This window comes from Pogona vitticeps, chromosome 12, assembly GCF_051106095.1.
Source record: "Pogona vitticeps strain Pit_001003342236 chromosome 12, PviZW2.1, whole genome shotgun sequence".
Classification (NCBI taxonomy): domain Eukaryota; kingdom Metazoa; phylum Chordata; class Lepidosauria; order Squamata; family Agamidae; genus Pogona; species Pogona vitticeps.
Window position 1 is genome coordinate 22,695,200 of NC_135794.1, and position 21,819 is coordinate 22,717,018.

Genomic DNA, 21,819 nt, shown 5'->3' on the forward strand with positions numbered 1-21,819 from the left:
CGGGGCAAGAGGAAGCCACGCCCCCACCCTCACCACCCATCCCCCACCTCCTCCCTGCCCCTCCCCCTCCCTCTGCGGAAGTATGTCGCTTCCGGAACCGAGGATACTGTAGCAACGGCGTCGTTGTCGGAAGACAGGTGCGCCCCGGGCGCGGACAGGTGTGCGCGCACCTGGAGGCGGCGGGGACAAGGCTCAAAGGCAGGGATGGGACAAGATCGAGGGCGCAGTTTGGGGAAGTTACTTTTTGAAACCCAGAAAGCAACCTCCCAGAACGGACACTGGAAACTGTAGTCCAAAAAAAGTAACTTTTTCAAATCATAATCACTGGTATCTTTGGTTGTTATGACCCTGTCTGGATGTGAAGAGGGTGGGAGAATCATGGAAGGTTGCTTTTGAGAATTACAGTGCCCAAAATCCTTCCATGGTCATGTTTATTGGCGGTTCTGGGAGCCGTAGTCCCAAAGCTGCTTTTTTTTTTCAAGCTCCGGCTAGGACGCCTGGGTGTGTCTGGGGATGATGGGAGTTTTAGTCCGGTGCATATCAGGGGAACTGGGTGGGGGAGAGCTCGAGATGTTTGCTAGGAGTTGTGGTCCAATGTATCTGGAGAGCACTGGGCTGAGACAAGTGGGGTCAGTGTGTGAAGACTAGGTGCAGAGAGATCTGAGTTCAAATCCCCACTGACATGGGAAGTTTGCTGTGTGAGTGCCTACTCTTAACCTAGCCTGCCAATTGCATGTCATGGCAGAGTTTTCTTTGCCTTTAGAATTGACCCACCGCCGGGCTGAGGTGCTGGAAAGATGCCGGTCTTCCTTCGGAAGCAACCCCTGGAGATCCCTCTGCCCACAGAAAAGGATTGGATTAAAAAGGATGAAGAGGAAGACCTCCTGAAAGATCCTGATGAACTCCGTCATTTGCCTCAGCCTGTCCGGATGGTCAATAAACTGGTGACTTTTCTGATCGACCGGGCCTGGGACATCATTGAAGAGAACCGTCGGCTGCAGGCGCCGAAGCAGCAAAACCTTGCGCCCACGCAGTACAAGCCTTCGGCTGAATTCCAGGTAGTCGGGGGACTCCCCGAGACAAATTAGTCTTTGGGTAGAGAAAATGTGCCATTTCTTTGGAAGGGCGTCCATCAAAGACAAGAGAAGACAGGTGGATGTTTATGTGAAACATGGGTTGAAATGACCTTGGACTACAGATCCCATGATGCTCCACTCCAGAGGTTCCGTCTGATGGGCGAGCACCTAAAATGTGGCTCACCTGGGAGAATGGCCTAAACTGGAAGACTCTGGAGCTTAGCTAGGCCTAGCTCACCCGAGCTTCCTGTTCAGAAAGGAAGCTCCCAGCAAGCACTGGGGCAGGAACAGGAAGCTTGGCCTGAGTTAGGCCTAGCTATGCTTCAAAATTTTATCCCAGGTGAGCCACATTTCGGTGTTTGTAAGGGGTAGGTTGAATTTCTAGAATCTGAGAGTACGATCCTCGGTAACTCATTGCAATGAACTTTTTGCTAATCATTCTATCTTTCCCCCAATAACGAAGGAGGTAACCTGCGAGGATTAAAAAGAAAAATCGGCTTCAGATTAAAACAAAAAAGTTAGAGTTGAAGTTATACCCGACCAAGCAAGGAGATGTAGACCCCCCGAGTAACGTCTCCATAACAAATCGCTAGTGGTGTAGAAGAGCTGAAATAAAACTTGATAGTGTCCATTTGCAATATTGTCTTACTTTGCAATTAAGTAAATGATGATGGTGATGAGGTTAAGCCTCATATGATCAAATTGCTGAAGGGAACACTCAAGTCTTTGCATTTTTACCCCCCCCCCCCCCAGATATCGGGAAGAGCCAACTGCTTAGTCGCCAGCGGTGGATACATCTTTGCTGGGCTTTCCACCGGCCTTTGCGTCTTCAGCATAGCTATGGGCGAGAAGCTTTGCGCGTGGGAGGCAGCCAAGCTTGAGATTTGCACCATCCAGGTTTTTGAACTTGGCGGCGGCTCTCATCTCCTCGGGACAGTGGATGAACTGGGTAAGTTCTGCAAAGCCCTTGCTAACGTTTTTTTTTTGGGGGGGGGAGCTCCTCCCAACTGGAAACAGATCTCCCTTATTGAATAGAATAACCGAGTCGAAAGATAAGGATCCTTGAGGCAGGAATCCAAATCAAAGCAGATTTGACACAAGGTTGCCTTATTTTCTATTGATGGCTCCAGTGTTGGAGGGCTCACCGCCTCCTGAGGTCACGAGTTCCGTTGTCGTACTGCTCTAACAGTTAAGACGTTTCCCACAATATTCACCTTCCATTTCATGGAAAGGGAAATGAAGCAGAGAGAAGGAGCTGGTTTAGGTTTACCTAGTTGCTGCCCCCCCCCCCCCCGAGTGGTGCCATTAAATAATATTTAATGATCTTCGAACTGCAGAGCTGGAAGGGACTCGATAGGTCAAAATTGGCACGAACTATGTCGGGGAAAGAAGATCTCCGATGGGAAGGAAAACAAGCCCTCTGTTGACCGTGACCACTTTCTTTCTCTGTTCCAGGTGTGGCCCACCTGTTTTATTTTCTCAAGGAGAACCTTTTGCATATCAAAACCATAAACGAAGTGGTGAGTCTGTCCGTCGATTGAAACGGTCAGGTGTCCAAAGGTCTGCTCTTTTTTGGAAACCCCCGTTGTCCGCTCTGTTGTGTGGGCACTTGTTTGGATGCTGCAGGAGCTAAAAGTCACTTCATTTATCTAAATCTAGGAGGATCCATGCCATGCCTCGTCAGGAGCGTGTTAAGTTCGCCCTGTCTTATCACAAGAACTTGGTGCGGCTTTCCAGATTTTGTTGGACGCCCATCCTTCTTTGCTAGGGGCTGATGGGAGTTGTCATTGAATAACAAGTGGGTGGTCATGTTTTCCCGCCTTCATCTTACTTGGAAGTAAAGGCCACTGATTCCACTGGAATTTATTTCCGAAACCCATGTGCTGTGGAGTGTTTTTTTCCTGTCATGTTTACTTGGAAATGTCACATTTCATTCTCGGGAAAGAGTGAAAAAGAGCCACTAAATCCTCCTCACGGGTTGATCATTAGCATTAGAAATCTCCAAGCGGCGGGGAACATGATAAGCATACATATCTTCTCATCTTCCACCCCATGGACATGCAGGCCACCTGCTTTCATTTCAGGATGACTGTTTTCCTCTGCTTTTTTTTTTTTTTTTTGGAAATAGGAAGACATCACTAAACGGACCGTATGTGCGGCGATGGAGATCTCCTACGGGGCCGATTACGCCGGCTTCCTTCTGCAGGGTAAGTCCCAGCTGACATTGAATGACAGCTTGCAAAAGTTACTTGGTTGGGTTGCGGCTGGAGATGGGCACACACTGGGAAACCAGTGGTTCGTGATGGTTCGTGGTTCCTCACAAACCACCACGAACTCCCTGGAAAAATGGACGGGTTCACAGTTCTTCCTTTTTAAAAAAAATTATCTATTCCTGTGGGAAGGGAAGCCTACTGCCTTCGCCACTGGACTTGCTATTTCTGCGCATGGGCGAGCCTATCAGCCGATGCACATGCGCATGTGCTGAGATAGACGGCCTAGCTCCTGGAAGGGGTTGGGCAGGCATCCATTTTGCCGAAGCAAAACAAAGTGCCAATCGGGGGGAAAAAAGGTCTGGCATTTCATTTCTTCAAAATGGGTTATGCCAATGGAACCTCGAACTGGGCTGGTTTTTTGTTCCCCCGGTTCATAATTTGGTTTGTGCTTCTCTCTCTAATTGTGACTCCTGGCACCTATGAGTCATCCTGGTGAGCGGGCTGCCCTCTCCGTTAGACCTCTCCGTTAGACAGCCAGTGTAGAAGGATGGAGGGGGGGCATTGTAGTCTGCTAGGATCCAGACACATTGCCCACTTGTATAATAGCAGAAGAAACAATAGGTAAAAGGTAAAGGTTCCCCTTGACATTTAGTCCAGTCGTGTGTGACTCTAGGGGGTGGTGCTCATCCCCGTCTCCAAGCCATAGAGCCAGCGTTCTGTTTGTAGACAGTTTCCGTGGTCACGTGGCCCATGCGACTTAGACACGGAATGGTGTCACCTTTCCACTGTGGTGGTGCCTATTTATCTACTCATGCTTTCGAACTGCTAGTTTGGCAGGAGCTGGGACAAGCAACGGGAGCTCACTCCGTCACGTGGATTCAATCTTACGACGGCTGGTCTTCTGACCTTGCAGCCCAGAGGCTTCTGCGGTTTAACCCGCAGCGCCACCCACGTCCCTAGAAGAGACGATACAGCAACGGAATTAAAAATCCACAGAGGTTGGTTGTCTGATTCACTAACTTGGTTGCTTCATGCTTGGTTCTCTCCTGGTCTCCCCACGCAGGCAACTCAGAAGTTTGGTTGGAGATCTACCGACTCAGGATGAAGGACTGGCTGAAGGAGGCTGAACAAGCCCAGGTGGCACCGGCTCCGGCAGCATCTCCAACTCCAGGAAGCCAAAAGCAGGAGAGAAACCAGGTGGTGTTCAGGAGGCTGAGAACAAGGTCCCTCTGAGGCTCATGGTTATGAGAGGCTGAACATTCCCTTTTTAATGGTTGAGATGGTCTTTAAAATTTCCAGGGCGGTTTTGATTACGAAGACTTGGCCTCAAGCTGTTTTCAGATTGTTCCGGGAGCTGAGCACTAGGCTGCACAGCTAAGGGTTGGGAGTTCGATTCTCTACCGTCTCTCCCAGGAGAAGAGCCAGCCTGGGTAGCCTTGGGCAAAATACCTTTCTTTGCTTTCACGGCTGGTGGTCAGTGCTGGGTGGCCAATTCTGGAAGCTGTTCTCTTAAAAAAAGGCAAAGTTCTGCACTGAAAGTGTGGTTGTAGGTGGCGTTCTTCCGGCTTGCTTTGTAAAACACGTGCCTTCTTTTGTGGTTCTGCAGCAAAAGAATTTGGATGTCCAAGGACCAAGCCCGGAAGAGTTGGTGAGTGGTCCGAACTTTGAATTGTCTTGAAAGGCTTCAGTGTTCCAGAGACTGAATTTGAAAAGGAACCTGAGGTGTGGTGTACCAACCTCCCAGTTTCAATGCCCACAGATCTTTTTTTTGTTGTTGTTGTTGCTCCAATTGCGGTGAGTAGATTGCCATGCCTGCATGCTGTTCCTGCTTCTTGTTTGCCAGGAGAAATGTGTAGAGAGTGCCCAGCACTCCTTCGAAGTCTTTCACTGGTGAACTGTAGGCCCCAAACACACATTCAGAGAAATCCGTTTCTAGAAGGAGTGCTCTCTGAAGTTATGAAAAAGGTGAAACTGTGAAAAACACGTGAAGTATCTGTATCATCTGGGTTATCTCTGGGATGTGGATTTCTTTTTCAAGTCTTATTCTGGAAACACACATAAGAAAGGAGATCACACTGGAGAGAAGATGTTGTAAAGGCAGGAATAACCCTTTTCTTCGAATGGATGTTCTAGTTTAGATTTAGATGAATGAACCGGGTGGCGTTCCAGGCTCTTGCTCACTTCGGGTCAAAATAGCCTCTTGATCGGCAAAAAACGGTGTAAGAGGGAAAAGTTTGACTAGGAGGCGTCCATTTTGCCTGAGCTTGGCTGGGTCTGAAGATCTCATCGGGTAGCAGGAATGACAGAACTCTGAGAGCAATGCTCCTCCTCTCTTTCCTTGCAGGATTTGCAACAGTTCCTAAGCAAAGTTGAATCGAAACTGGTGCCACCTCTTCTGCTGCTGAAAGTCAGGCCCCCCAAACCACTTGCAGGTCAGCACTTCCCCCTCTCCTGTTTTTCTAACATTTTTGAATGCGTGTCTTGTTGATAACAGTTTGATTTGGATTTATGTAGTCCAGGAGGCCCAGTGGGGGGAATCGAACTCTCAACCCTTTGCTCCCCAGCCAGAGACCTAAAACCCCTGACTTCTCCAGGCCCATCCCTTAGAAATTGTGGACCCCAAATAGGAGAGACTGGAATTAAATGGGGACTTGGGGTGGGGGGTTTCTAAACTGTGTCTCCTGTCTGCAAACGCAGGAAGCGTCTTTAAGAATCCTTTTGAAGCCTTGATGAAGAGTGATGATGGCAGCATCCTGGGCTTGGGGTACAATCCCATGATCAAGGACTGCCACTGGGAACACCAGGAGGCGATTTTTAAGAGCACTTTCCAGCAGTATCTGGAAGCAGAGAGCGATGAGGAGAGCAAAGAAGAAAAATCCAGGTTGGGAAATACCTGTAATGTTCATTTCTGTCTGCCGGCCTGGTTGTTCTGCCAAATTCATTTCTCTCTGTTGGAGGTGAAAATGAATAAGTTTGCTGTCAGGCCCATCTGCAATTTAAGTTTTATGTCCTTTTTTGATAGTGGTCAACTGTGTTTATTTGAATTGGAAACAGCCCTTGTGATTCCACCCCCCCCAAATGGGATGTATCAGTACTCTTAAGTACTACAGCTGATTGTGAGTTCCAAACAGGGTAAACCCAACCATTCAGATACCATGGTATTTGTGGGGAATCAGTTCCAAGCCCCCACCCCCACGGTGGATCGCCAAAAAGGCAGAAGTATCAGATAGTATACACTGCATGATTGCTGGCGCTCTCTCTAGTGGCCAATTCTGGTAAATAACGCCTGGAAATACATATAAATACATACAGTGGTACCCCGCTAGACGATGACCCCGCTGTACAACAAATCCGCAGGACAGTGACTTTTTGTGTTTGTTCGCAAAACAACGATTTTTCCGGCTCCACAAAATGGCTTCCCTTTGCAAAATGGGTGTTTTTGAGACAGAAGCTTTGCAAGACAGTGATTTAAAACAGCTGATCGGCGGTTCTCTATGGGCGATCTTCGCTAGAGAATGAGGTATTTCCCCATTGGAATGCATAAACGATTTTCAGTGCATTCTAATGGGGATTTTTTTCCCCACATGACAATGATTTCACTGTACAGCGATTTTCCTGGAATGGATTTTCATCATCATGCAGGGCACCACTATATTTCTGAGCTTTTTTTAAAAAAAATTCAGGCAGCGGTTAAGTGAATCCGTGGATACAGGGACTCTAACTGTATTTTAATGGGACCACTCTAGCTAGGACTAACTATTGGACTTGGGGTTAAATGGATAAAATGAAGAGCAGTGTCCTTTCATAACCCATCCCAGAGTGGGTCTATACACCCTATAGCGGTAGCAGGTCTCATCCTGCAGTAACTGTCCATCCTAAGGACTCCTGGAAAATGTAGTTTGGTGACACATCAAGAGTTCAACAGGTCCCCCAGACAGTGTGTGTACTGGAGGAGGGCGGCATACAAAACTAAATAAAATAAGTAAGTTGTAGTTAGTTGTAGTTAGGTCAAGTTAATTAGTTATAGTTACTTAGTTAGTTTCGCAAAGGATTCTACCCCCCCACACTCCAAACTACACTTTCCTGGTTGCTGTGTGATGGAGCTGTAGCAGGTAAATAGGAACCAAACTGCTGTAACCGTCTAGTGCGGGCGCACTGCTGGTGTTCGTGGCTTTCTCAAGGTTTTTGAAACTCATGTCTGGTTTTTAACGAATTCTGATCTCCCTCTTCCCCCCACCCCCCACCCCGTTTCAGCCACGCCATGTTTCATTTCCACCTACCTGGACGCACCTTGTCTGCCGGGGCCGAAGCCAAAACCGAGCCAGGTGAATCCCGCCTCTGCGTGTGGCACGTTGTCGCGCGGCCGGAGTTCCTATGGCGGGTTGGTCGTTCCATTGCCCCAAACAAAAGAAAGCCAGGACTTCTGGAAGGGAGTGTGATGGGGGCTGGCACTGAGGAGATGTTTTTACTCCTGATTCAGGGCTTCCTCGGTTTGTGCCTAGTGAGCCGCTGGTGTCTCCATCTCTTCCATCTTTAATCGCTTCCTATTGACCCCTTTCTTCAGAGATCCCCGTTGCATCAGCCTTCAGCGTTCACTGGAGCAAGAGCCACCACCTCTGTTTTTATCTTCTCAGCCGTCCACCAAGGGAGAAATTAGGTAATCTGATGCTGATGGAGATGCTCTCACCAATCACCCCCAGCATTTTTGGAACCACCTTGTGAAACCACCCCAGGAGATACTCTTAAGGAAGACGCTCTCTGTAGAGCGAGGATAGAGAAACACAGAGCCCAGCGCTACCTTCTGGGTTCGAAACTCATTTATCTGCATTTTGAACAAGAGGGGGCCTTATGCAAGCAGTAAAGTGGTCCAGGGGATGCCAAGCAGTTAGAGATGGGTTTGGGTTTCAGATTGGTGGGTGAGAGAGGAGCTGCTTTCAGTCCCCAGAGAGGAGATGCCCCATTGTCTGAAGCTACCACGCTTCAAGGTGCTTCAAACAATTAAGATGCAGGTGGGAAGACGGAGATGTTCAGGGGACCACCCCTCCCCTGTTTCCACCATCCCTCTCCACCACATTGGCCCAAACAAGAGGCCTTGGTAGGCTGAACACAAGGTGCAAAGCTGTACAATATCCACCCAGTCCTGATGTTTTTGGACTGCAGCTCCCAAAAATCATGGCCAGCACAGTTGGGGGTGAAGGCTTCTGGGAGTTGTAGACCAAGAACATACTGGATCAAAGGTTGGGAACCACTGTTCGAGAAACTTAACAGATCTGGTTGAGCAGTCACTCCCTTGTGCCAGTGAACTCTTTGGAGATCATCACACTGTCCTGTCCTTTCCTACAACCCCATCATTAATAAGGTCTTCCATCCTTCTAGATTCTGATCCGAAACCAGACATTGTTTGGCCGTGTGCTGCCCCGATTGCATGCTCAGCTATCACGCCTTGCTCTTCGTACCTGGCTTTCGCTTGTGAAGATGGGACCATTACCGTTTGGGATGTGTTTCTGGGTGAGCTTTCTTTCCACCCGCCTCTCCGTCAGGTGTTGACTGGGTCGGGAGGCCAGTGCACATCCTTAGCTCAAGGGAGCTCCTGTTCTTCCCATTAGCCTGAACTGTTTGTGCTTTCCTAGGGTGTCCCTTATCTGTGACGGTGCTTCCAGAGGGCTCTGTTATACGAAGCATCCAGTTCATGCCGTGTTCCTCGCCATTTCAAAAGAAATCACTTTGTCCCCGTAATGACCCAGTGCAGCTTCTGGTGTTGATCCTGGATGGGACTCTCCACCTGATCACGCCGGAGGCTAAAGGATTTGACACCAAACTCTTGGGAGGCAGGTGAGATAAGCCTGAGAGCTCAGACGGGTGCCCTAATCCTTGCATGGTAGGGTTTGGAAGGTTCAGACAAGGAGGAACTCTGTGGCCAGATTCTGTAATCCAAAGGATATTTACTTCCGCAAAAGATTTGCCATTGAAAAAAGTGCTTTATTTTTAATTTTTTTCTGAGCGTGGTCTGGGGTTTAAACTCCATGATGAAAATCTTGCTCACTGGCGTGATCATGGAAAGGCAAAAGTATTTTCCTGCCGTTGCCCAACCGGTTGTGAAATCAGGCACATAACTGGTTGTGTGACTGATTGCACAAGGAATAACCCGTGAGAGGGGAAAAGATGCCAAAAGATTGTCCTTGCACACACAGATTTTTCTGAATCGGATTTTGAACTGGGACTGCTCGTGACCTTGTAGAAGACTGAATTCTTAGGTCATCTACAAGGTGGTTTGGAAGCTTCTAACAAAAGTCCTGGCACCTTCACAGTATTTTGCCCTGAAAAACAAGGATTTGTAATGCATTCCTTAAAAAAATGAAATGGAGGCAAAACTTTGAACATCACTGCTTTTTTCTTTCTTTTAAAGGCAGGGTTTAAAAAAGGGGAAAAAATAGACCAAGCACAGTGACTCTGTAAGATGCCTCTATTGGAAAGCAATCAAAGAAACACTTCTGCAGATTAGCGTTCCTCCTCTCTCTCCTTATCATCTCATCACCCCCGTCTTGTTTTCCATCAGAACCAAAAGACTCCTTCTACCCAAATTAAAATCTGCCTCTCTGCTCTCAATTATATAGAGAGATATATATAGCTAGAGATATGTTTGTGTGTATACACACACACTCTGTGTGTCTATGTGTGTGTACATACACATGCACATTTATATATATACACACACACATACAAACGTACTATATATATGGTAAAGAAATGCACCGCCAGCAACATAAGCTGGCTTTTCTTTTTTCAGGCCCGAAGTGCCTAGCGAGATGATCAGCGCAGTGGCTCCTATCCCCACCTTGCCTGATGCAGTAAGTGGGCTCAGATTCTTTCCTACAAGATCTCCGGTGGTGTTTGAACACCAGAGAAACAGGGTGCAAAGGTATAATGAGTCAAGAAGGTACCGTCTTCCCTGGACGGGCAACGGAAGGCAACACGCTTCGAGATAACTTTTAGTAAGACTTCTTGCGGGTGTGGAAGACATAGTCCAAAAAACTAACATTTCCAAGCTGTGCTCCGGCCACCATGGAAATTCTAACCTGCCAGGGAAGGATGCCAGGCCCACATCCTGATCTCTTCCAAGAAATTAGGTGCTATTAGTTTCAACTGTAGCGTTGGAACGAGTATGAGTATGAGCGTTTCATTGTTCCAGGTCCTGATTTTCTTCTGGGACGGTACCGTCAACCTCATGGATGCTGCCACGGAAGAGAACGTTTGCCAGTTCATCATGCCCCCCTCGTACAAAGTCGGGTCTCCTTGGCAGCCTGTCTTTTCTGTGGATGCCAGTGGGCAGTGCCTGGTCCTCCGAGGTAGGATGTTCTCCATCTGTGACAATCCAGGAAAGGTGGGAAAGAGAATTTGTACGCGACAAACTCTGGTCTTGATGATGTCTGTCACTTTGGCTCTCACATCTCTCTGTTCTTTGGGGTCTTCTTTCTTTTCCCCCCGGCAGATATCCTTTGATTTGGATTCCTGCCTGGAGCAGGGGGTTTGGACCCGATGGCCTTAGAAACCCCTTCCAACTTAATGATTCTAAGATGATCCTTTGTGTGTGCCATCAGGTCGATTTTGACTGATCAACACAGTCGTGCCCCGCTGGACGATTACCCCGCTCTACGATGAATCCGCGTAACGTTGAAGTTTTTGCGATCGCTTTTGCAATCGCTTCACGATGTTTAGATGGTTTTTTTTTCGCTTAGCGATGATCGGTTCCCTGCTTTGGGAACCGATTTTTTGCTTTACAATGATCAGCAAACAGCTGATTGTCAGGTTTCAAAATGGCCACCAGCTGAAGAAAATGGCTCCCCGCTGTGTTAGGGATGGATTCCTCGCATTACAGGCACCAAAAAATGGCTGCCGCATGGAGGATCTTCGCTGGACGAGCAGGTATTCAGCCCATTGGAATGCACTGAATGGTTTTCAGTGTGTTTCAATAGGTTTTTTTATTTCGTTTGATGACGATTTCGCTCTACAGCGATTTTGCTGGAACGAATTGACGTCGTCAAGCGAGGCACCACTGTATTAGAGAATACTCAGAAGTGTATTACCATTCCCTTCCTCTAGGGGGATGTCCTGAGACGGTGCAGCTGGCCCAAGGCTGCTTAGGCTGGCTCTTCTCCTGGGATGCACAGTGGGGGAATCAAACTCTGAACCTCTGACTCCACAGCCAGGGATCTATGTCCTGAGCAGTCCAGCCCGCTTACAATTGTCTTTACATGGGCAGTTTTTCTGAAAAGGGTTCTGCCCTATATATATATAGGCTTTAAAGTTGTGCTTCGAATGCCTAGCGGGTGGAACATATCAGCCTGCTCTTTTCTTTCTACGTGCAGGAGAAGACCGGTCCGGGGGTGCAAAGGCTGAAACGGAGTCCCTCGTGCTTTTCGACTTGATGTCCTGTCCACCTCTAGAGTCATTAGCATCCAAAGCTGAGCGTCCGCAGGATCCCTCGGCAGATCTCCCCTGGGACAGGCGCTGTGATGTTTTCCTAAGTGACAAGTAAGTCTTTCAAATCTGAAAAGATCAGGGATTGTCTGGTCAGCTTTGTTGCTCTGATTTGGAGAGGGGGGGAAGTCGGCGGTTGCTTCGTTGGTGGAGTGAGGAGACTCTCTCCCGAGATCCCCCCTCTCTGGCTTGCAAAGAACTGAGCAGCCAGCTGATCAAACAAAAAGTCCTGTCATGTTTGCTGGCCCTCTCCTTTTCTGAATTATGCTCACAAGGTCTCATAGGAAGAGCAAACACTTTATTGGTATAAAGGTTACCCAGAAAAGGCTATCAAATACCAGACTTTGCGCTACATAAGCAGTCTCCCGAAGACGTGATGCTCAAGAGTTTAGTAAACATTCTATTTATTTCCTCTTCCTGTTCTGCCCTCCCTTTCTCCCCATGCAGGTAGAATATTAAAATGTTTTTTTTTTTTTTGAAAAAACAGATACGTAATTTAGAATATTCCAATGCAATTCAGCATTTAATAATAATAAAATTCCAGAAACTGGAAAACCCTTGAAAAGATTTAAAAAAAAAAAAAAAGCCAACAGAAGTTCAGCATCTTTTTTTTAAGAAAATCCTCTTTTCTCCCCGTTCCATTTAGTTACTTAAAAAAAAAAGCTTCACTAGAAAATCTTTGCCTGCTGGCAGAAAAGCAATCACAGATGAGGGTGGATAGCTCGGTGGGTTAGACATTTGACTGTGGAGCCAGAGGTTGGGGGTTTGATTCCTCCATGGGGCTTTCCTTGTCAGGGGCTGGGCTCACTGATCCAGAGGGTCCCTTCCAGCTCTGCAATTCTAAGATGATGATGATGGTCACTTAGAAAGGAGCAGCCCCCTACCCCCTTAAAAAATCATTCTTTTATGCTTTTCATCAGAGGAAACCATCAAGGGCAGGGCCTCCCTTGAACATCTTGAAAATGAACCAAGTGGTATTGGGGGTGAAGGTACAGCAGAAGGCTAAGGGAAAGAGTAGCCATCTCTACAGGTGAATCTACTCCTCAGTCCTTGGAAAATCCTGGATTATTACATTTATCCCCAGCAGTATATTCTCTGGCCGTGCGTTTCTCTCATAGTCCACCAGATGTCAATGCAACAGTGAGCTATGAAACTGCTACGCATGATCTTTATAAGAGATGAATCTGTGGGTCCCCCCCCTTTGTAAAAAATATATATATACCTATTCTGTTCACCTCTTCAAAGTGCCGGACAGTAAAAACAAATTAAAAATGGCAAACGGGGAGAAATCACTCCCGGTCTCCCCCCCCCCCAGCTTCTTCCTTCCTCAAAATAAATCAAAAAGCCAGTTATTTCTGAAAGGGTGATGGAAACAATAGCCCCCCCAGGGAAGGGAAAGAGGAGCTGAGCGGTTGATCTTGAATGCTTTCCTGCTTGCCGTTTGTCCAGTCGAAACCACCTTCTCAGCTTTTCCTTCTGAGGGATTTGAAGGAGGCTTCGGGAAAATCACGACGGGAAAAGTGGGTGCTGGAAAGGTGGCTATTTAGAAGTGGAAAAATTATGGATCAGGGAAGGAACTCCGGTTTCCATATTCTTTTAGCTGTGAAACAGTTCTGTCCTTCATCTCATCTCACTCTACCTTGAGGGAAAGCCGAACCGTTCCCAAATTCCACAGGCCGGCCTGATTACGGACTAGGCAGGCTGAGGGATTCTGGTGTTGTGGTCCATTCCACCCGTCCTCCACTTCTTATGCGTGCACACAAAGAAGTTGGTCCACAGCTCAAAACCTGCACGCCTGGCTCCATTAGAGGTGGCGCTTGCGGAAGGTAGATAGAAAACTCTGAGGCTTGTAGGAAATAAAGCCTCCTCTGGCAGAAATGATCAGAGGCCTCTCCGGAGCATCCTTTTGCCAACAGATCTCCAGGCCTGTCAGCCTAAGGTCTCTGCCCCCTAAGATCCACCAAAATGGGGGGGAGGCGGAGAAGGGATGGGTTGAGGGAGCCGTGGCAGGTCCAAACTTTCCGTCAACCACCGCAAGGATGCCGCCATTTTGACAGCCACCAATTTAGGCCAAAGGGAAGGTCAATCCGTGGCATTGCCAACACGGCTGATTTGGAAAGAGTTGGGCTCCATCACCGCTTGAATTGGCAAGTAGCCCAGGTAGACCTCAGCTGTCTGGGCTCATTAGGGTTTGGCTCCGGGAGCCGTAGGACACTAAAGCGGTAGGGATGGTCCCTGAGGTCTTTTCTGCTAGGATGAGCGTTGTGTGGCCGTCCAGGGGTTGCTGAACTGCAACCACCGCCAGGCTCCACAACCACTTGGAGAATCAGGATTTCTCTGCTCTAGGGTCTCCCTCCAGAGCTTAGCCCACCTCAGGTTGGGAAGAATGATGTCAGGCTGGGGCTGATGCAGGAGAGGACCAGTCCATGCAAAGCTTCTGAGATGCCACCACGTGGATCTTCTCAAGGAGCAGGCACCTCACCTTTTGGATTGTTTGTTCCCTGACTTCAGTAAGAGCGTCTGGAAAATGCCGAAGAGCCGAGCGGCGTGCTTGGCAAACCTGCCCTATAAACGCTGAGCGTTATTTACAGCATGGAGGAGCCCCATCTTGAGTGGCTCCTCAGCGCCCGGCCATCTGGCGAGGAGCGAACGAAGCATGACTGAAGAGGCCCTGTCGTGGAGAGCCCAGGGAGATGGCCTCTCTGTCTTTGTCTCGTTGCCAGCTTGGAGCGGCTCGCCACAATTAGCAGCCAGATGCCCGAGTGCTGGAGTCAGCTGCGGGACCACGCCGCCGCCTTGATGATGGGGAAGGCCGAGGAAGAGGAGGAGCCTCCGGGGTCCAGGTGAGCTGGCCGCAGGTTGCTCGAAGGCCGACTGTCCCTCGACCGAGCCTGCCGTTGGCTGTTCTCCGAAAGACCTCCTGGCATGAAAACTCCAGTGAGGCTGGGGAGGGGGGGCACTTTCTTGCCGTGGGTCTTTCCAGAAGCTGTGTGGCCTGCCAAAAATTTCTTTATTAAATAATAATTTTAAAAAAGGAAAGGAAGAAAGAAAAAGGGTCTGATTATGGCTGGCAATATACCTTTGTTTTTCTTAAAAATATTGATGTTGGATGGTGCAAAACACGCACACACACAAACTCTTAGCCTGTTTGAAAGGTGAAACAACTCTCATAGCTTCCAAGAGTGGTAATTCCCCTCCTTCAGCCTGAAAAGAGGCCAAATATGAAAGCAGAGGGATGCATCGGGGACTATGATGATGGGCGGGGCTGTTGCTTCCTGGGTTCCTCCAGCTACCTACATGGGCACCACCCTAGAGAGGTCTAGGAAGCATCAAACGCTACCGATGCTGTAGTTTCGCCTTGCCTGTGCTCATAAAAATCAGCGCCTGCTTCTCTGGTTTGGAGTCTGCTCTTAAATCAGCGGCTTGTCACTGGTTATCGAAGATGAGTAAGGCTTCGTCTGGGAATAGCCGAGCGGAAGGATGTAAGAGTGAATTCGTACATAAATTGCAGCTGGCTTGGATGGCGTTTTTTGCCATCCGCTCAGGAGCGTCACAAGTTCCAAATCTAGGCACTAACTTCTTTTTGCCTTTTGGACTTGTTCAAGTCGCAGCTGTTCTGAGTCCTAACCAGCCTTCAAGGGGGGGAGAGGTCTGGAATCAGTGGGTCACACAATGAGTTCCTGGTTCGGGATAGAGCGCCCGTCTGCAAAGGCCTTTTTGGGCTCGGAGGGCAAACCTGCTAATTAAGATCAGAGCACATCAAGGAGGAGGGGGAGCAGAGATGTGCCGAAACTCTGGAGTTCCGGGTTCCAAAACGCAGACGAAACCTCTGTAGGGTGATTTCATTTGACTCGTCTCCTCCTCTTTTCAGTCCTCCTGAATTTAGGAATAGGGCCAGTATTTCTCCAATCCACTCTTACATTCTGCCAGCAATCACCTTAAAAATAAAGGTAGTCTTACTGCTGCAAATAAAGTCTAGATGTTGTCTATTAAGCGACATTATTAAGAAAGACTTCTTATTGCTGCTATATGCTGTCAAGTCACAACCAACTTATCATGACCCTAACAGGGCTCTCAGGGTAAGTGAGACATTTAAGGATAATTTTTACCAGTTTCACTCCCCCAGTGAGTTTTCCATGGCTCAACGGGGATTTGAACCCAAGTCTCCTGAGTCCTTGTCTCATGCGCTGTCCACTACACCACACTGGCTAGCCAAGGGAGATACCTACCAGCAAACCATTCCAGTTTCAGGACATTTAATGGTGTGGCTAAAGATATGATGATTTCTCCCTGACTGTGACCAAGATTGAAAAAGAATGTTTGATCAAGATGAAAGGACAAACCATGGTTTCCCACAAACCATGGTTTCCCACAAACCATGGTTTCCCACAAACCATGGTTTGCCACAAACCCAGGTTTGTAGGGATAGGGAAGTGGAAGTGCACTGCCCTCAGACTCTTTGCCAATTATTATAATATTTAATCATGGCTAGCTGGGAGTTACATGTGAAACACTCAGCTCGCCTGGGTTACATCCTTAAGGAACGCTCGTCGTAGCAGTTGGTTCACTTCTTGATGCATTATCACCATTTGCCTGAGGTATCGGAGACAGACTCACATTTATCATGTCTGAAAAACTTGTTTATGACTTCGAGGTTGCTGCTTTGGAAGGCGAAGTTTTAACATCACCGTTGTTCCAGCAGAGAGCACTAAAGCACCACCGGCTGATGTAGCCTCTATTTCATAGAAGCCAGAACCGGCCACTGTTTCTTGTATTGAATTGGGAGTCCTCCACTCTTAAGGTTTAATCCACAGAAGAAAGATCGAACTAGATTTTAAGGGGAATGAGAATCCCCCATTTTTCTTGTCCTAATAGTGAGATTTCCTCATGCCTGATCAGAATTGCGTGATAAGCCCTGTATCAGAAATGGCTGTGACCAATTGCAGGTGAATGCATGCTAAATGCAAGATACATAGGTGAGCAAAACCATAGTGTTTTTCTTTTATTCAAATGTTTGGTTATTTGGTTGATAAGCTAAATATTGTTTCTTTGTAGAGCTCCTTTCACAAGGAACCTGGGCCAACATGCCCTTGTCTTTCTCTTCATAAGAGGGAAATGTGATTTCCTTTAATATATATAACTGCAGAATTTACATGTGCAAAGCAAGCCATTGTTTACATTCCAGAAATAATCCTGCTTCTCCTTTAAATATGTGTTCACAATAGCACCCATTTTGCTGCTTGAGGGAGCACTCCCTCTAGTCACGAGCCCATAGGTGACCTTTTTGTTCCACCAGCTTTTTTTCTGTTTTAAAGTTTTGAGTTTTACCTCCTACTTTTAATTGCAGGGAATTCTCTTTTTTTCAAAAAATTATTCTTTTTATTTGATTTTTTTCCTTCGTCGTATTGTTCTGCTTTTCTGGTGGCCGTCACCCATTTTCAGCCGAAGGGTGATTAAAAAGTGAATGAAGTGACTCAATATTATTTAAATAAGCCTTTCTGGCTATAACAGGGCTCTCACATCTCTACCAGGGAGGAGATAATGGCTACAGCAAACGCTTCCTCTCTGTTCAACAGTATTGACGCTATATTTAATATGAGAAAAGGTTATTACAACATTATCTCAATTGTGCCCGCTTGCTTCAATCCACAATGCTAAATTTTAATTAAAACTGCCAATGTTTTCCTAGGTTTTCTTCTTTTTGCCATTTCAGGCCCAAGTAGCAACACTCTGGCTTATAGTTTGACTTGCTTTTCATGATCGTTTACTAAAGGAAGAAAGCAAACACAGAAGTCTTTGGGATTGACACGCACAATGTGATAGGCATATGAACTGTTTTCTCAAGGAAGAGCAAATTTAGCCAACTGAGTTGTTCACACCTTCTGTTTCCTCAGCATTATTTATTGTCAAGCCAAAACCTTCCATTAGAAGTCTGATTTGGCCACTTCATCTCACTCCACTGTCTCAGATTTTTTTCCATTGAAGATCTTTTCCAAAACAGCCAAAACTGGCTTTGTAGCCCCATCAGGAAGACGTCAAGGCAGCTCCGTGCTGTTCCTCCTTTGGCAGGGCCTCCGGTCGCATCAAATAGCTGAGAGTTTGGTTTGGTGTTGAAGGAAGGAGTTGAAATATCTGAACTGCATTCTCCAGCCATCCAATAATACAGTGGTGCCTCGCTTAACAATTGCCCCGCTTTACGGTGATCTTTTTGCAATCACAATTGTGATCGCAGAACGATGGTCTAAATGGGGGAATTAAATATATATAATGACATAGGTGGCCTAGTCTAGCGGCTTCTGCAGAAATGGACAGATATGGCCTGCTCTTCTGTAGCCTAAGGAGTAAAGACCACATTGGTCTGGCTAAATCTCCCATAGATTCTTCCTTAGCGACTGTGGAGGAAAACTTCGGAAGAGTCATACCAGCTTGACAGATCCTTGGGTGACCCATTCACAGCTTGCCGGAGCCCACGGTCACAACAAGGAGAGGATCTGAGCTGGAATCAGTTTCACCCAAACACTTGCATCCAGAGGTGGGCCAAATGCAAGGTGACACTGTTTTTGAGGGGATACTGTGCCTCGCTCACTGTTAAAGCTGTCGAGTTAGTGGGTCTACTCTAATTGGAGGTAAGAATTAGACTTGGGCTTTAAGGCAAGCCTAGATTTGCTACTGCACGCTGTGTGGAAAGACGGTGGAACCTTGGGTTAGTCTTGTTTTCTTTAAGAATAACCTCCACCTTGCTTAAAGACGGTCGATCTTTCACCAAAAAGCCTTAAAATCCCGTGTTTGCTAAAAGAAATGTATTCATGACTCCAGTTGAAGTCTGAGACAGGTTAATCTATGTTCCCGAGGAGGCTGTGTGGTAGCATTTTGGAAGCTGATGAGATCCTGGAACTCAAGCGGAACACGGGTAATAAAATCATTCCATTTTGTTCAGGAATGCAGAAGAAGTGTGCGCTGGGAGTGAGAGACATAAGTTTTCAAGAAAAATAATGGGATCGGTTTGTCACTTGTCTCCGATGATGGGGAATGCAATATTTTCCCCATTAGTTTACACAGACCTCTTTGGAAAAAAGAGGAGGGGGGAGAAGAGAAGGGTCATATGTAAAAGTTAACGGAGCAACTGTAAAATGAAACACCCTGGAGTTCAAACTCTACCCCCAAGGAGGGCAGATGGGGGGGGGAGATTTTGCTCTGACATCGAGTGACATTTAAAAGGTGGTAGTTGTTTTTAAAGAATAGTGTGTTTGCTGCTGGTAGCAGCTGTTTTGGGATGGTTCTACAACTTCCGATCATTGGCTGTGCCAGCTGGGGCAAATGGGAGCTGTAGTCCAAAACCCACTAGAGGGCCAGGCAAAAGGGCAAATGGATCCTCAGTTGTTCGGATCTGCCTTCGAAACCCGCTCTGTCATGGGCAGAAGATTGAGCATGCAGTGGCAGGAAGATCCTGGAGGTACCAGGTCATGAAGCTCAGAATCTGGGGGAGGGGGAGAATTATTGGGCTCCTCCAGTTCCCCATGTCTGGAGATGAATTGCAAGGTGGGCAGCACTGGGAGAGAACGTTTGGGTTTGGTTTGTCAGGAGATTTCAAATGCTGAGCAAGCGTTTATCTCTACCGATTTCCCAGCTGGCAGAAGAGTTCATAGGTAAGGGAGGGAGGGAGGGAGGGACGGAGGGAGGGGAGGAACATTGGCAAGCTTTTGGTACCAAGGAGCAAGTCCTAAGTCCCTATTGAAAACATGGTGTTTTACCTCCCCCTAGAAAAAAGGGAGGGATGGGTGGATTGCAAGCTGAGTCTGAGTCCTGCTGGGGGGGGGGGAACCAAGTCAAATTCAAGTCACTTGTGCAACTAAAGTCCAACTTGACAGTGAGTTACACAACAAGTCCCCATCCCAGGCAGAGAAAGAGACAGACAGACAATATTCCCTCCCTTCTCTACACTAGGGTTTCTCCGAAGACTGCTTAGGTCATGAATGGAAAGTGCTTTGAACGCCGGATATAAAAATGGACAGGTCCACTCAAAATGGGGAATGGCACTGAAAAAATAGACCAGTTTCTGATAACCATTGATTGTTTATGCAAATGAGGACCCCCTAAGCGCTCCATCGCTGCACTTAAGATTCAGAAGAATATTCTTTTTATAATATTGAACTTTACTAATGGATTTTAAAGCGACTGTGGCTGTGTAGTGAAGAGAGGATATAGCTTATTACCTTTCTCAAGGTCTTCTATCATTCCATCTCTACGTGTGTGCTATCTCTCGAGATTCCTCCTGATTGAATTTTCCTTGTTTTCTCCCCTCTCGTTTCTGCTATAATAAAATAATATTTATTTCAAAAAGGAATTAATGCTAAGTTATTCAGGCCCCTAGATGGTTAAAGCGTGTTTATTTATGTATTTATGTTAATATTTCTAGGCCACAGTTCCATCCAGAAACCTTCAAAGCAGCTAATGAGATTAAAAGCTCTTTTTTTTCAAAGCATAAATAGAATACAGCAGGGAAACAGCTGATCAAATATAATAACGGACAACAACACATCGGCTGGAACTGAAAGGGAAACAGGAGAAAACAACAGAGTTCATCTCCAAGGTTGGATTAAATGTGATTAAGCAATAGTGTTAACCACTGACGTACCAACAGGAAACAAGGATTTCAGGACCATGGACAGCACTGGAAGTTGTGAATGCTGAGTCCAGACAGATGAGCAGCTAACGCCTAAGAAAGAGAAATTAAAGGAGTGATTGCCATTGAGGGCACACCTCAGACTAAAAGCCGAAACAGCCTGGAATTAGAACCGAAAGGACATGAATGTTGGAGAGACATGATTCAGGCAGGCTTCCATGTTTGAGAAAGCCTGGATGTCATGATCACAACATTTCGGACTAAGGCAGAGACAGGCAGCCTATGAAAAGTGCTGAAAGCACATTAGTGTTGGCAAGACGTGATTCAGGTGGGTTATCATGTTTGAGAAAGCTGGCCATGAAGGAATGCTAAGGTCGGGGTCCTGAAGACCAGTGATGAAGCAGGAATTAAATATCGGGGAGATACACCTGTGACAAACCCAGACCTACTGGGATCTGTCACACAGTTACACTAAGCTGCCACCAACCATTCCCTGTAAGAAGTCACACAGACCAGGGATGGATTTTTAAACAATAAACAGAATAAGGTTTATTTAAATACACACAGGGAAAAATAAACAATCAGGTGAATAGGATAAAGTAACGTGGCTTATTCTCACTCATACAAGCATACAGTTTGGTTCACCCAGAACCCTTAACTTGAAGCACAGACCCTGAACCTATCAGTTCTGGCTAACCAACAGACACCTGAACCTATCAGGTTGGTACTCTGACACACAGAAGTACCCTGTCTGACACACAGACTCCCACAACAGCTTCTTCTTCCCAGCTGCTGCTTCGTCACAACCCAGTGTCTCTCACAGTGTCTGTCTCAGCATCTCCCCTCTCACCACACAGGCATCACATATTTATACAGTACAGCCCCTCCTCCTGATGTCCCGCCTTCCACTCCCCCTAGGATGGAACTTTCCCTCCAAACTCATGACAGACAGGTAACATCAGTGCTGTTATGTAACACCTCCCCTCTTTATAAGTTGTTTTGTAGGGGGAAAGCTAACGTGCTTTTCACCAAAAAACAACCTGTGTAAAATACACAAAAACAGTTATACATACCATATAATACTTACTTATCCTTACACTCTAAGTTAACCATAGCAATTATGCATTTAAACATTTACCATCTACATTACATCAATTTACCTTTATTCATACAAACCAATTCAAAAACCAGGTACATTTTACTTTTTGTCATCAATATATACACATATAGTCCATGTTCTTTCGCCGTCTTCATTCTTCAGGTCTTCTTGATAAGGCGTCAGCAACACAGTTCACTGACCCTCTGACCACCTTCACTTCAAAGTCATAGTCCTGTAGGTTTAAAGCCCACCTCATAAGTTTGCTATTGTGGGTTTTCATTGTCTTTAACCATTGCAATGGTGAATGGTCAGTACACAGAATAAAATGTC

At 46.8% G+C, this 21,819-nt stretch overlaps 1 protein-coding gene across 3 annotated transcripts; it reads left to right on the top strand.

Moving 5' to 3' along the window:
- The first annotated feature begins 38 nt into the window (after positions 1 to 38).
- Positions 39 to 17,489, top strand: WDR93 (WD repeat domain 93). Of its 3 annotated transcripts, none has more exons than XM_072981681.2 (17): positions 39 to 137; positions 764 to 1,058; positions 1,830 to 2,025; positions 2,532 to 2,596; positions 3,205 to 3,283; positions 4,353 to 4,486; positions 4,896 to 4,937; positions 5,634 to 5,721; positions 5,987 to 6,170; positions 7,544 to 7,614; positions 7,854 to 7,946; positions 8,666 to 8,797; positions 8,920 to 9,121; positions 10,077 to 10,137; positions 10,479 to 10,635; positions 11,656 to 11,821; positions 14,491 to 17,489. In XM_072981681.2, the coding sequence occupies exons 2-17, from the start codon at positions 798 to 800 to the stop codon at positions 14,612 to 14,614; spliced, it is 2,055 nt and encodes a 684-aa protein (XP_072837782.2). In that variant the 5' UTR covers positions 39 to 137; positions 764 to 797; the 3' UTR covers positions 14,615 to 17,489. The 3 variants fall into 3 exon arrangements, with proteins under 3 accessions (XP_072837782.2, XP_072837783.2, XP_072837784.2); XM_072981682.2 differs by having other exon boundaries at positions 65 to 301; XM_072981683.2 differs by having other exon boundaries at positions 91 to 158.
- Positions 17,490 to 21,819: the final 4,330 nt, after the last annotated feature.